Source organism: Chelonia mydas, unplaced genomic scaffold, assembly GCF_015237465.2.
Source record: "Chelonia mydas isolate rCheMyd1 unplaced genomic scaffold, rCheMyd1.pri.v2 scaffold_63_arrow_ctg1, whole genome shotgun sequence".
In the NCBI taxonomy this organism is placed as follows: Eukaryota; Metazoa; Chordata; order Testudines; family Cheloniidae; genus Chelonia; species Chelonia mydas.
Window position 1 is genome coordinate 2,836 of NW_025111273.1, and position 15,001 is coordinate 17,836.

Genomic DNA, 15,001 nt, shown 5'->3' on the forward strand with positions numbered 1-15,001 from the left:
TTGCTATTGTGCCAGTAAATTCATGATATGTTGATCTATCCCTTCTGGGCAGTCAGTCATTGCTTAAAATATTTTTTTTTATTTTATATACAAATACCCTTGTTAATTGCAGGCAAAACAGAGGAATTGTACATTAAAACAAGCTGCAAAGAAAAACACAGAGCGGGGCTGAACTCTAGGGTACCTCCCAGCTTTTGAAATGTACCCTTCCCTTTATATTTATGCATGCCCCAGTTTGTAAGCAAGGTATATTGGACATGAGTCAGCAGTGTGCCCTTGTTGCCAAGAAGGCCAATGGCATTTTGGGATGTATAAGTAGGGGCATAGCGAGCAGATCGAGGGACGTGATCGTTCCCCTCTATTCGACACTGGTGAGGCCTCATCTGGAGTACTGTGTCCAGTTTTGGGCCCCACACTACAAGAAGGATGTGGATAAATTGGAAAGAGTCCAGCGAAGGGCAACAAAAATGATTAGGGGTCTAGAGCACATGACTTATGAGGAGAGGCTGAGGGAGCTGGGATTGTTTAGTCTGCAGAAGAGAAGAATGAGGGGGGGATTTGATAGCTGCTTTCAACTACCTGAAAGGGGGTTCCAAAGAGGATGGCTCTAGACTGTTCTCAATGGTAGCAGATGACAGAACGAGGAGTAATGGTCTCAAGTTGCAATGGGGGAGGTTTAGATTGGATATTAGGAAAAACTTTTTCACTAAGAGGGTGGTGAAACACTGGAATGCGTTACCTAGGGAGGTGGTAGAATCTCCTTCCTTAGAGGTTTTTAAGGTCAGGCTTGACAAAGCCCTGGCTGGGATGATTTAACTGGGAATTGGTCCTGCTTCGAGCAGGGGGTTGGACTAGATGACCTCCTGAGGTCCCTTCCAACCCTGATATTCTATGATTCTATGATTCTATGTCTTTCCCCCCAAAATCCTCCCAACCCTTGCACCCCCACTTCCTAGGAAAGGTTTGGTAAAAATCCTCACCAATTTGCATAGGTGACCACAGACCCAAACCCTTCTGTAAAAACCTTAAGTTACAAAAAGGACACACAGACAGGGATAGTCATTCTATTCAGCACAGTTCTTTTCTCAAAGAAATCATAATCTTAACACATACCTAGCTAGATTACTTACTGAAGTGCTAAGACTCCATTCCTGGTCTATCCCCGGCAAATGCAGCATACAGACAGCCACAGACCCTTTGTTTCTCCTTTACAGGTGAAAGGGTTTTTCCTCTGGCCAGGAGGGATTTTAAAGGGGTTTACCCTTCCCTTTATATTTATGACAGGCTTCAACTACTTTAATTACTTATCCTAAGTTACAAGAACAAACGTATTAAACATTCATATGAAGGAGCAGACAAGCCCTTTCTTATAACAGCTAATAACATTCAAAAACCAGTCAGAGAAGGCTGCGGGGTGCCCTTAACTTCGGCTCTTCCTCCCCCCTCGTTCAGCGGCCCGCCAGGTTTCCCGCGGACGCAGCCGGTGACGTCGGCTCCGTGTCCCGGGATTCCGGCAGGCGGCGCGGGTCACAGACTCTGGGGGGGGGGGGCTGCCCGGGGATACACCTCTGACACCCCCCCCGGAGGTTCCTGTCACTGGCCGGCAACGCCCCGCGGGCATCTGATGAAGTGGGTTTTCCTCCTGCTCAGACCAAGGCGGCGGCGGCTGCCGGAACCCCCCCCGCTCCGAGACCGGCCCCGCCTGTTCCCAGCGCCAGGCTGCCGCCGGGGGGGGGGGGGCGGGAACCGGCCGAGCCAGGCTGCAAAGCGACGCTCGCGAACCGACCGGGGGACGGCGGCGGCTGGAAAGTGGCCCCCCCGGACGCCTGGGTCCCGTGCCGGGGCAGCCCCTCCTCCTCCTTCCCTGCTCCGGAGGCCGCAGCCACCGCCGCTCCCCGCGCGGGGGCCGCCCCCGGCTTTATCCCCCCCGCCGCCCCGCGCCATTGGCCGCCTCCCGGCCCCGCCCACCCAGCGCCGGCCAATGGGCGAGGCCCGCGCCGCTCCCCACTGCGCATGCGCCTGCCGGGCCGCTCGGTGCCGAGGGGGCGGGGCTGAGCTAGGGTCACTCTGTGCCCCGCCCCCTAGAGCCCAGGGGTGGAGCCTGGCCTGGCGCCGCCCCCAACCGCGCGGCAGGTTTATAGCCAGGCCTGACCCCCCCCCCCGTGCTGCGGGGGGGGGGTGACTTCAGGAGCCCCAGCTCTGCCGCTGCCCTTAGAGTCCAGTGAAACGGGGGGGGGACTATTCCCTCTTGGGGAAATGGGGGGCCCGGGGGGGCACTCAGTTGCAGCCCCCCTGTAGTGGGGGAGGGGGGCAGGTGGCAACACTCATCTGAGCACGTCCCTCTCCCCCCCAAAGGACAGTAGGGGGGTGGGGGATAAGCTGGGGGGGGGGGGGGGAGGCTGTTTTGGTACCAAGGCGTCCAGGTTCCGTCCCCACTCTGAACTCTGGGGTGCGGATGTGGGACCCGCATAGCAGACCCCCCCCCCCCCAGACGGTCTTGGTAACTGCTGGAAATGGCCCCCCTTGATTATCACGACGAAAGGTCTCCCCCCCCCCCGCTCTGCCGCTGGTAACAGCTCACTTAAGGGGTCGCTCTGGGTGCAGCGTGTCTGGTCCCACCCCTTGTTTCATGTTCTCTGTGTATAGAAATCTCCCCACTGTATTTTGCACCAAATGCATCCGATGAAGTGAGCTGTAGCTCACGAAAGCTTATGCTCAAATAAACTTGTTAGTCTCTAAGGTGCCACAAGTCCTCCTTTTCTTTTTGCGGATACAGACTAACCCAGCTGCTACTCTGAGACCTCCCCTAAGCTTATTCTGACCAATTTAGGTTAAAACTTCCCCAAGGTACAAAACTTTGCCTTGTCCGTGAACCCTATGCTGCTACCGCCAAGCGTCTTACACAAAGACCAGGGAAAGAGCCCACTTGGAGACATCTTCCCCCAAAATATCCCCCCAAGCCCTACACCCCCTTTCCTGGGAAAGGCTTGATAAGAATCCTCACCAGTTGGTACAGGTGAACACAGACCCAAACCCTTGGATCTTAAGAACAATGAAAAAATCAATCATGTTCTTAAAAGAAGAATTTTAATTAAAGAAAAGTAAAAGAATCACCTCTGTAAAATCAGAATGGTAAATACAGGGTAATCAGATTCAAAACACAGAGAATCCCTCTAGGCAAAACCTTGTTACAAAAAGACACAAAACCAGGAATCTACATTCCCTCCAGCACAGCTTATTTTACCAGCCCTTAAACAAAAGGAAATTAACGCATTTCTAGCTAGATTACTTACTAACTTTACAAGAGTTGGAAGGCTGCATTCCTGATCTGTTCCTTGCAAAAGCATCACACAGACAAACCCTTTGTGCCCCCACCCTCCAGATTTGAAAGTATCTTGTCTCCTCATTGGTCATTTTGGTCAGGTGCCAGTGAGATTACCTTAGCTTCTTAACCCTTTAGAGGTGAAAGGGTTTTGCCTCTGGCCAGGAGGGATTTTATAGCACTGTATACAGAAAGGTGGTTACCCTTCCCTTTATAGTTATGACAGGAGTGCTCATTTACGAATTTACATATCATGGCCCCCAAAGTTCCATTAAACTTCTCCACCAGGCCATTTGTTTGATGGTGGTAAGGAGTGGCAACCAAGTGGTTCACCCCATGAGCTTCCCAAAGGCTTTTCATGGTCCCTGCCAGGAAATTAGTTCCCGAATCCATACGGATGTCAGAGGGCCAGCCTACCCTGGCAAAAATGTCCGCTAGTGCCTGGCACACACTTTTAGCCCTGGTGTTGCTTAGAGCTACTGCTTCTGGCCATCGGGTGGCAAAACCCATGAAAGTCAGTATGTACTGCTTTCCTCTGGGTGTCTTTTTCAGAAAAGGACCCAGAATATCCACAGCTACTCGCTGAAATGGAACCTCAATGATGGGGAGTGGCTGGAGAGGGGCTTTGACCTGGTCTTGGGGTTTTCCCACTCTTTGGCACACCTCACAAGACCGGACATAGGTAGAAACATCCTTGCCCATTCCCTGCCAGTGGAATGACCTCCCCAAACGGTCTTTGGTCCTGTTCACCCCAGCATGGTCACTAGGATGATCGTGGGCTAAGCTCAAGAGCTTGACCCGGTATTTAGTTGGAACTACCAACTGTCTCTGAGGATGCCAGCCTTCCTGGTGCCCACCAGAAAGAGTTTCCTTGTATAAAAGTCCTCTTTCTACAACAAACTGGATCGATTAGAAGAGCTGAGAGGCGGTGGGTTGCTCCGTGCTGCCGTCCAAGCTCTCTGGAGGCTTTCATCTGCTTCCCGTTCGGTCTGGAACTGTTCCCTTGATGCTGGAGACATCAGTTCCTCACTGGATTGTGGACCTGGGCTTGGTCCCTCTGGAAGCGATATAGGGGATGGGGCTGTTTCCGCTGACTGTGAACCGCTCTCCGCTGATGCACTATGTTGGGTTTCAGGCTCCGGCTGAGCCTCTTGTGTCGGGTTATCGGCTGCTGCCAGTGCAGGTTCGGTGGGGCCCTCTGGTGTTGAGGTTGCAAGCACTGGATTCAGTGCTGGGAATGGGTCTGGTGCTGGTTCTTCCGCCAGTTCCGGTTCTGGGACTGGCTCTGTCTGGGTCTCTGTGACTGGATCCATTACTGCTGTTGCTGACGTTGGCCTGGGGTCCAGTTCCATTACCTCTGGAGGGTCCTGATAGAAGTTTCAGGAACAGAGCTAGGCGTCACGGCTTGCTTAGCCTGGCTGCGGGTGACCATTCCCACCCTCTTGGTCCGCTTCACATGATTGGCCAAGTCTTCCCCCAACAGCATGGGGATGGGATAATCATCATAGACTGCAAAAGTCCACGTTCCTGACCAGCCCTGGTACTGGACAGGCAACTTGGCTGTAGGCAAGTCAAAAGAGTTTGACTTGAAGGGTTGAATCGTCACTTGGATCTCTGGGTTGATTAAATTGGGGTCCACTAAGGAAGCATGGATAGCTGACACTTGCGCTCCGGTGTCCCTCCACACAGTGACCTTCTTTCCACCCACACTCACAGTTTCCCTCCGCTCTGAGGGTATCTGGGAGGTATCTGGGCCCGAGGACCTCTGGTGTGATTCTGGTGCAATGAACTGTAATCTGTTGGGGTTCTTGGGGCAGTTGGCCTTCACATGCCCCGGCTCGTTACATTTAAAACATCGTCCAGCTGACGGGTCACTGGGGCCAGGGGGGTTGCTGGAGAATGGTGTGGAGGGGCGATAAGGTGTCTGGAGTGTTCCTTGGTGTGTAGTTGGGGCCTTGGGCTGCCCCCAGTAGTAGGGTGTGGTCTGAGGGTGTCGCTTCTGGTATCCGCTCCAACTGCGACCAGGGTTGTTTCTCTTTCCTCCCTCCACCCGTTTTGTTCCGGTTTGCTCCACCTCTCTGGCGGTCTGGGACTGCTCGTATTGATCAGCATAAGAAGCAAGACTTTCTGCGGAGTCCATTTTCTTATTCCATAAACACTGTTTTAGATCCTCCTTGGACATATTCAGAAATTGCTTCTGAGTCATCAAATCACACATTCCTTCAAAGCTAGTCATCAAACACCCCTTCCTTTGACCCATATATCTAACAGATCCTTCGTCTGGTTTATATAAGCCACATTACTTAGTCCAGGTCCTCTCTTAAGGGCTCTAGATTTTACTCTGTAAGTTTCACATGTAACTAGAAATTGCTTTAAAACCAAATCCTTGAATTTATTATAGTCAGAAGCCTCATCAATAAGCATCTTATTCCAGAGCTTTAAAAGTTAATTTTGCAACCAATGTGGTCATCTTGTGAGCTTCAGGAATTTGATGGAGTGTGCACAGTCTCTCAAAGGTGAGAAAATATTCAGCAATCTCACTGGATTCATCATACTGTGGACATAGTCACTCCCATTTGTGGATTGTTGGGGAAGGATAGTTAGGGTTATTCAGTATATTCTGCTGAGCCTTTGCCTTCTCCATCTCCAGTGCATGCTTCCTCTCTTTTTCCTTCTCCTCCACCTCTTTCCTTTTCCTCCATAGCTCTCCTGTGGCAACCTCCTGGGCTTTTTCTGCCTCTTTCGCTGCCTCCATAGCTCTCTGGTGGGAAGCCTCCTGGGCTTCCTTATCAAGTCATAGAATCATAGAATATCAGGGTTGGAAGGGACCTCAGGAGGTCATCTAGTCCAACCCCCTGCTCAAAGCAGGACCAATCCCCAATTAAATCATCCCAGCCAGGGCTTTGTCAAGCCTGACCTTAAAAACTTCTAAGGAAGGAGATTCTACCACCTCCCTAGGTAACGCATTCCCAGTGTTTCACCACCCTCCTAGTGAAAATGTTTCTCCTAATATCCAACCTAAACCTCCCCCACTGCAACTTGAGACCATTACTCCTTGTCCTGTCCTCTTCTACCACTGAGAATAGTCTAGAACCATCCTCTCTGGAACCACCTCTCAGGTAGTTGAAAGCAGCTATCAGATCTCCCCTCATTCTTCTCTTCTGCAGACTAAACAATCCCAGTTCCCTCAGCCTCTCCTCATAAGTCATGTGTTCCAGACCCCTAATCATGTTTGTTGCCCTTCGCTGGACTCTCTCCAATTTATCCACATCCTTCTTGTAGTGTGGGGCCCAAAACTGGACACAGTGCTCCAGATGAGGCCTCACCAATGTCGAATAGAGGGGAACGATCACGTCCCTCGGTCTGCTCGCTATGCCCCTACTTATACATCCCAAAATGCCAAAATTAAATGCCAAAATGCCAAAATTAAAGTCGTTTTAATTCGACCAGTCTCTGGTGTTCCTTTTCTTTCTCTTTTGCTTCCAGTTTGGTTAACTCCAGTTTGTGTTGTGCCTTGCTTTCTGTCATCCTGGCCTCTCTGTTTTTAACTAACTTTGCACCCGAGAGTTAGAAAGAAAAACAACAAAACAAAAAACTGGCTTGTAAAATTTTGCTGTGCTGTAACGTGATACCTTTCCCCCCCACCCCCGATAGCTGTTCTCAGCCTAAAGAAAAATTATTTTGTTATGCCTGCTGCTCTGTCCCCCAGGAAGAAACACAAAATCTACAGCTGCAATCACCTTTTAGAAAACCTTTTAAAATCCTGCTGTGCTTCTGGTTCAAAATGATCCTACCGCTCTGCCACCATGTCAAGGTTCCTTCCCCACTCTGAAATCTAGGGTACAGATGTGGGGACCTGCATGAAAGACCCCCCTAAGCTTATTCTGACCAGCTTAGGTTAAAACTTCCCCAAGGTACAAACTTTGCCTTGTCCGTGAACTCTATGCTGCCACCACCAAGCGTCTTACACAAAGACCAGGGAAAGAGCCCACTTGGAGACATCTTCCCCCAAAATATCCCCCCAAGCCCTACACCCCCTTTCCTGGGGAAGGCTTGATAAGAATCCTCACCAAGTGGTACAGGTGAACACAGACCCAAACCCTTGGATCTTAAGAACAATGAAAAAATCAATCAGGTTCTTAAAAGAAGAATTTTAATTAAAGAAAAGTAAAAGAATCACCTCTGTAAAATCAGGATGGTAAATACCTTACAGGGTAATCGGATTCAAAACACAGAGAATCCCTCTAGGCTAAACTTTAAGTTACAAAAAGACACAAAAACAAGAATATACATTCCTTCCAGCACAGCTTATTTTACCAGCCATTAAACAAAAGGAAATTAATGCGTTTCTAGCTAGATTACTTACTAACTTTACAGGAGTTGTAAGGCTGCATTCCTGATCTGTTCCTTGCAAAAGCATCACACAGACAGACCCTTTGTCCCCCCACCCTCCAGATTTGAAAGTATCTTGTCTCCTCATTGGTCATTTTGGTCAGGTGCCAGCCAGGTTAGCTGAGCTTCTTAACCCTTTAGAGGTGAAAGGGTTTTGCCTCTGGCCAGGAGGGATTTTATAGCACTGTATACAGAAAGGTGGTTACCCTTCCCTTTATAGTTATGACAAATGCTTTTGTAGTTCAGGCTAAAGGATGGAAAATCCCCCCGTACAGCCTCAGCAACGACAATTTTCACCAGGGCGGCGACATCCCAACAGCTCTGAGGTGACATCTGCTGCTCAGAAGCATGGGTCATAAACATGCAAGAGGGGCCGGTTTAGGGCCTCATTCCTGGCCCATTAAGCAATGGCTGGTGCTGACAGAGGTGGACGTTACAGGTCTGATCAGAGATCTGCAGCAAGAGAGGAAAAATATATATCTAACTAGTGAAATAAAGGGGGAGATGACAGTAATGAAGATAAATTAGGAGCTAGGAAATGTAGAAAATTGATAAGGGAAGCAAAGGACACCAGGAGAACTCTATGGCTAGCAGAGATGTCAATAATAATGCAGAAATGGCAGAAGTGTTCAATTAATATTTCTGTTCTATACTTAAGGAAGAAACATGAGGTAGCCATAGCATATGATGAAACATTTTCCATTCTAACTATAACTTCAGAGACATTTTTAAAATCAGCAGGTCCATATAACTGGAAACCAAGAGTTTTAAAAGAGCTGGCTGAGAAACTCACGGGACCATTAATGGTGATTGTCAACAACTCTTGAATACTGGGGAAGTTCCAGAATTGTGGAGGAAAGCTAATGTTGTACCAATGTTTGAAAAGGGTAAATGGGATGACCTGGGTAAGTAAAGCCCCCTAGACCAACGTTAAACGTACTAAAAACCATCTAAGTGCTCGGTCTCAGACCATAGCTGAGAACAGGAAACCAGCCTGGAGCAAGGGGGCAGGGGCTAGTGGGGTCCTGCTGATGGAGTTGTTTCTTGGCCAGGGGCTGTTTCAGTTTTTCATCAGTGAGCTGGAAGAAAACATACAACGATCATGGATGACCCAAGTGCTGGGGGCTGGTAAATAACAAAGTGGACAGGCCCCGACACAGAGCAACCTGAATCAGCAGGGAAGCTGGGTGCAAGCCAGCAAGATGCATTTATCCCAGCTAGGGACCCAGCGCATGGGCCATGCTCCCAGGCTGGGGTCTCTCCTGGGACATGGTGACGCTGGAGAAGATCTGGGGGCCATGGTGATATGAGCTCCCAGTGCAATGCCGCCTTGGGCTGCACAAACCGGGGGCTCTCCTGTAGCAGCAGGGAGATTATTTTACCTCGGTGCTGGCGCAGAGGCTGCTGGGTCCTGGCTCCGGTTCTGGTACCTGCAGCTCCACGAGGCCGGGGATCTGTTGGAGAGGCTCCGAGAAGAGTTGCAGAGGAACTGAAGGGTCAGAAAAAGGGCCCTGGAGGGGGCCGTTCCGGCTGCTCCATTGGTTGCAGGGGAGGCGACTCGATCACTGTCTGCAGGTACCTGCCTGGGAAGCAAATATCGGTAAAGGGCCAAGTGACTCCGTGACACCAGGTCTCCCATGGGAGCTGATGTGGGACAAATTCAGCCAGGAAACGTGGCCCACGTTTCAACAGAGAAGGTGGCTAACCCCAGGAGAGAGTTCCCAATACCGTGGAGGGTTCCTCATCCCTGGACCGGGTGGCCGTTTTCCTGAGAGTCTGGCTCGCGTCCGACCAGGAGCTCGTTCGGGGCAGGTCCCCTGCTTGCGCCGCGCGGCTCACACTGGGGGATAACGCTGCTCCCTGCTGGCATTAGGAGCTATGGAACGGGATGGGGCAGCAGCCAGGGATCCTGAGGGGCTGGGCTTACAGCAGTGCCGCCAAACACCACTCCCTGTTAGGCCCCAGGCTGTGTGTTACAGCAGCCCAGGAGATCAGGGTCCTAGCCTGCCTCACCCAGCCCCACTTTGGGGGGCGCTGAGATGCGAGGGGGGCACCGAGCCGATCTGGGGCATAACTCTGGGACCCTCCCCCTCTTCTGCCTGCCTCTCAGCTGAACTCTGCCCCAAGTTTCCATCAACCTGGCAGAGACAAACCTCAGGGCCGCTGCCTGCAAACCCCAATGTGCAGCTCCCTGGGGGTGGGGCAGGGCGGACAGCACCAGTGCCTGGCAATCCCCGAATGCACACAACAATCACCATCCGGCAACGGCCTGTGGGACACTTCTCAGGGTAAGGACCTCTCGGCCGACCCACTTTGCACGCAGAGGCCCCCAGAACATTTTGGGCTAGGTTCACAAGGTGCCTGAGATGCACAAGTCCAAAATTTAGGCCATTCTGGGGTGAACAACCGTCCCCCCCACAGCCCTGTAGTTTAACCATTTACATGAAATGCATTCCTGGTCGGACGTTGTGACAACCCACGTTCAGGGCTCAACTCCCTGTCCTCCATTCAAGTCACTAACGTTCCCCTAGCGCAACCGAACGCGAAGCAGCTCATGTTTGCTGCTCACCTTTTCTCAGACGTCTCCACGCTGCCCTGGCCGGAGTCCCAGCTCAGCACCGGGCACCAAATTCGAGTGAAGAGTTGAACCAGCTTTCCACAGCGTTTGCCTCCTGCAAAGACAACGTTTTCTTCGGCTCCATCTATTTGGCTCATTCAGTTCAGTGACGGGCTTGGCCAAAGAGAACCCATGGACGGAAAGCTGTAAAAAAAAGCAGGAAAATGGGCTTCCCTCTTCCAATCTGTGAATAAAACGAGGTGTGAAAAGATGAAGTCTACTACTTCTAAAATCACCAAGGGCCTGGTGACCAGATGCAGCCAGCTCTATTCACTCACCAACTATTCTGCCTGTGTTGAAGAAATTGGTTAGTTTTAAGGGAAACAGCCTTTAAACTGAGAAACTTTGTTCTTTATCTACCCAGCTGGTTGAGGATAGTTTTAGCGAACAACCACCACATTTAAATGCTGTTTCTGTGCATTTCTCACTGAGCTCAATTTCCAGCCACACAGAGCTGGATACAATCCCAAGGAGGAATCATTGGGTAGGAAACAAGAAAAGCATCGCTCAGCATTTTCTAACACCAGAAAAAGCGGGAAAATGAAGCACTGGGAGAAACCCGTCGAACTGTACCATTGCCCAGAGCCAGCGTTTTGTCCAGCTGGCACAATGGCGCACCAAACTCAGGGTAAGGGCTGCGAGGGGGTTACCAGCCCGATGAAACGTTCGTTCAGAAAGTGACCAAGCAGGACTTGGGAGACACCAGAGGAAAATCAATGATTTAAATCAAGGTTTCCTGGTTGCCCATGAACATTGGCAATTTTACAGATTCCTAGAGCCCAAGGACAGACAGGACCAGTGTGATCGTCTTGTCAGCCGGAGAACAGCCCCACAATTCCCGGAGCAGTCCTGCTAGAGAAACGTCCAGTCTAGATTTCTGCCCTGCCGGTGACGGCTCCCCGGCTAATCACTTGCACCATTAACGATCTGCCCCATATTTCCCGTCCCACCTATTGCACTCGCCCAACCAAGATGGGGGCTGGTCTGGCCTGCACATTATTGGCCATATTACAGTAGTGGAGGCCAGTATTACGGGGTGATGGTAGCCAGAACCCAGGCTCCATTACGGGAGGCCCCATTACCACATGCTCATTATTAGCAGGGTTACGGTAGCTGAACTTGGTGTGTGTGTGTGTGGGGGGGGTCCCATTGAGCTGGGCACTGCACAGACCCACAGGGACAGACCCCCACACACATCCAGAGCAGCTCCTAGTCCAGGGGTTGGCAAACTTTTTGGCCTGAGGTCCACATCTGGGTATGGAAATTGTATGGTCAGCCATGAATGCTCAGGAAATTGGGTTTGGGGTGCATGAGGGGGTGAGGGCTCCAGCTGGGGGTGTGGGCTCTGGGGTGGGGCCAGAAATGAGGAGTTCCCCCCCAGGAGTTCCCCCCCAGGGTGCAGGAGGGGGCTCTGGGCTGGGAATTGGGGTGCAGGAGGGGGGCAGGGGTTCAGGCTCTGGGCGGCACTTACCTCAAGCAGCTCCTGGAAGGAGCAGGCTCCGGCTCCTATGCAGAGGCGCAACCAGGCAGCTCTGCGCGCTGCCCCATCCGCAGGCGCCACCCCTGCAGCTCCCATTTTCCACAGTTCCCGGTCAGTGAGAGCTGCGGGGGTGGCACTTGGGGCTGGTGGCAGCGCACGGAGCACCCTGGCTGCCCCTAAACCTAGGAGGCGGATAGGGGACATGCTGCGGCTTCCGGGAGCCCCGGCACGCGCGTGCGGAGTGGCCTCTGACCCCGTTACCTGGCTGGAGCACAGGAGCAGGGCAAGCCCCAGACCCTGCTCCCCAGAAGGAGCTCGAGGGACGGATTAAGCCAGCTGGAGGGCTGGATGTGGCCTACGGGCCGTAGTTCGCCCACCCCGACCTAGTCTGTCCAGGCTTGGGTGGAGGTGGACGACTGTGGGACAGAGAGGGGCTCGGGGCACAGTTGGGAGAGAACCCAGGAGTCCTGGCTCTCAGCACCCCCTGCTCTAACCCACCAGACCCCACTCCCTTCCCAAAGCCGGGGGAAAACACAGGAGTCCGGGCTCCAGCCGGGCGTGGGGCTGGAACACACAATCTCTGCACCCGGCCGCACTGGCGCCCCTCAGACACCAGGTGGCAGCCGCGTCCCTCTCACAGCGCAGCCAGGCCCGACACCTCCCCGCCCGGCCAGGCTCACCCCAAGGCTGAGCCAGGCGGGGAAGGGGACAGGGCGGGGCCCGGACTCCTGGGTTCCCTGATCCTTCCAGGGTATTTTCCCTTGATGAGAATGTTGCAAAAACACCTTAAAAGGGGGGGGGGCGGGAATGTACTTGGTGCTTCCAGAACGAGTGAGCCCCCCCGGGCACGCCCAGGGCATGCTCGGCCCCCCCCGGGCATGCTCGGCCCCCCCCGGGCACTCCCAGGGCACGCTCGGCCCCCCCGGGCACACCCAGGGCATGCTCTCCCCACCTTTGTACAAGCACCCTGCCTTCCACATCACTCCCAGCACACTCAGGGCATGCTCCTCCTGCCTTTGCACCCTCACACTCTTTGGGCACAGTCAGTGCACGCTCACCCTGCCGTGACACACCCACCGTGCCACCTCCTTTGCAGACTTGTACCTGCACTCACAGGTGCACCGTCACCACCCCGCTGGTCACACCCCTGTGCGCTCGCACACTCGCCCCTCCCTTGCCCAGGCTCACGGCTGGCCCAAGCCCTTGGCACGCGCCCGGCCTGGCTCTGGGGCCGCATCTGGTTCCTATCAGCAGCTCCAGGGTTTTACATTTCAGCTGTTTTCACGGCAGGCGGGATGGTGAATCGCGGTGCCAGCCCCCCCCGCCAGGGCCCACAACTCCCGCCCAGCTGCAAACATCCCCCCACAGCCCCAGGGCCCAAGACCAGCCCCTCTCCTTGCAACCGGGCCTGGGACCCCAGTCCAACCCCCCCCCAACCTGCCAGGGCCCATGATTCCCTCCCAGCCGCAACACCCCCCCAACAGCCCCAGGGCCCAAGGCCAGCCCCCCTCCTCCCAAGCGGGCCTGGGACACCAGTCCAGCCCTCCCCCACACACACCAGGCCCCAGACACCAGCCCAGTGCCCCAACCACTGCCCCCCCACCCCCAATGAGTCACAGGCCATGAATGAGCAAAATGTTTTTTATAGCAAAAGACTGAAACTGCCAGTAAGAGACCAGCTGGGGGGGGGGGGCAGGGCTGGGGGGACAGGCAGAAATGGGGACTCTGTGTCCCCTGATTGGCACCCCATTTCCCCCCTAAAACTACCCCCAGTGCCTGGCTCCCCCCACATCCCATCCATCCCTAAGTTCCCCCCCATGTGCCTCCGTACATTGATTGATCCCCCCAAGATCCCCCCATCTCCGGAGTGATAAGACCCCCCCCCCCACAATTTACAGACCCTTCTTTGCCTGGCTCCCTGAATACCTCCCAGCATCTCCCCACTAAGCCCAGAGCCCCCTATCCCCATCCTCTCCCCCCTGACCCACCGCTGGCTGCCCCATCCCTTCCCCCTGCAGTGACCAGAGTCCCCCCATCCCCCCCAGCCCCATCCTCTCCCTTCTTCCCCCCCAGTGCTCAGAGCCCCCATTCCCCCCCAGCTCTGTTCTTTCCCCCCACCACACTGCTAGCTGCCCCATCCCTTCCCCCCCTCCGTGGCCAGAGCCCCCCATTCCTCCCCAGCTCTGTCCTCTCCTCCCAGACCCACCGCTGGCTGCCCCGTCCCTTCCCCCTCCCCGTGCCCATGGGGCGTTGCCATGGCGTCCATCCTCTGTCTCCTTGCTCCGTCACCATGGAAACGCGCCTGGGTGCAGCGGTGGCAGCATGTGCTGATCCCCCCCTTCCCCACCCTGAAATGGGGGGGCCTTCAGGGAGTGGGAGGAACAAGGGGGAGAGTGGATCAGTGCAGGGGGGGCGGGAGCTCCTTAGGTGGGACCCCTGGGCCCGGATCGCCCCAGAAGGGGGCACCAGGTGGGCTAGCAGGGGGCTGCGGGTCAGGAGTGAGGGGCACCGACAGAGCGGGGGGGGGGCAGGGCTGGGCTGGCAGGGGCTGCGGGTCGGGAGTGAGGGGCACCGGCAGGGCTGGGGGGGGCAGGGCTGGGCTAGCAGGGGGCTGCGGATCAGGAGTGAGGGGCACCGGCAGGGCTGGGGGGGGGGGCAGCGCTGGGCTGGCAGGGGCTGCGGGTCGGGAGTGAGGAGCACTGCCAGGGCTGGGGGGGGGCAGCGCTGGGCTGGCAGGGGCTGCGGGTCAGGAGTGAGGAGCACTGCCAGGGCTGGGGGGGCAGCGCTGGGCTGGCAGGGGCTGTGGGTCGGGAGTGAGGGGCACCGGCAGGGCTGGGGGGGGGCAGGGCTGGGCTGGCAGGGGCTACGGGTCGGGAGTGAGGGGCACCGGCAGGGCTGCGGGGGGGCAGGGCTGGGCTGGCAGGGGCTGTGGGTCGCGAGTGAGGGGCACCCACAGACTCATTCACTGACTCCCAGCCCACCCCATCTAAGCCACTCCCCTCACGGAGCTGGGGATAGAACCAGGAGTCCTGCCAGGCCCTGACCCACCTCCTCCACCACTTTTCTGCCCAGGTGTGTCTAGGAGGGGAAACCAGGGTCCCTCTCTCTGCCCATCAGGCTGCCAGTAGTTTCTATGGGGTTGTGCCCCATGGCAGTTGTGATAGCATGCCCTGCACATAGTCAGTCTGCA

At 54.7% G+C, this 15,001-nt stretch overlaps 1 protein-coding gene across 1 annotated transcript; it reads right to left on the reverse strand.

The window, feature by feature from the left end:
- Positions 1-7,833: 7,833 nt before the first annotated feature.
- On the reverse strand, positions 7,834-10,480 carry LOC114022504. Its single transcript, XM_037888805.2, has 3 exons — positions 10,284-10,480; positions 9,097-9,297; positions 7,834-8,167 (listed from the first exon to the last, which is right to left on the reverse strand). Exons 1-3 carry the CDS (start codon positions 10,427-10,429, stop codon positions 8,101-8,103), a joined length of 414 nt encoding a protein of 137 aa, XP_037744733.1. The 5' UTR covers positions 10,430-10,480; the 3' UTR covers positions 7,834-8,100.
- Between the last annotated feature and the right edge of the window lie 4,521 nt (positions 10,481-15,001).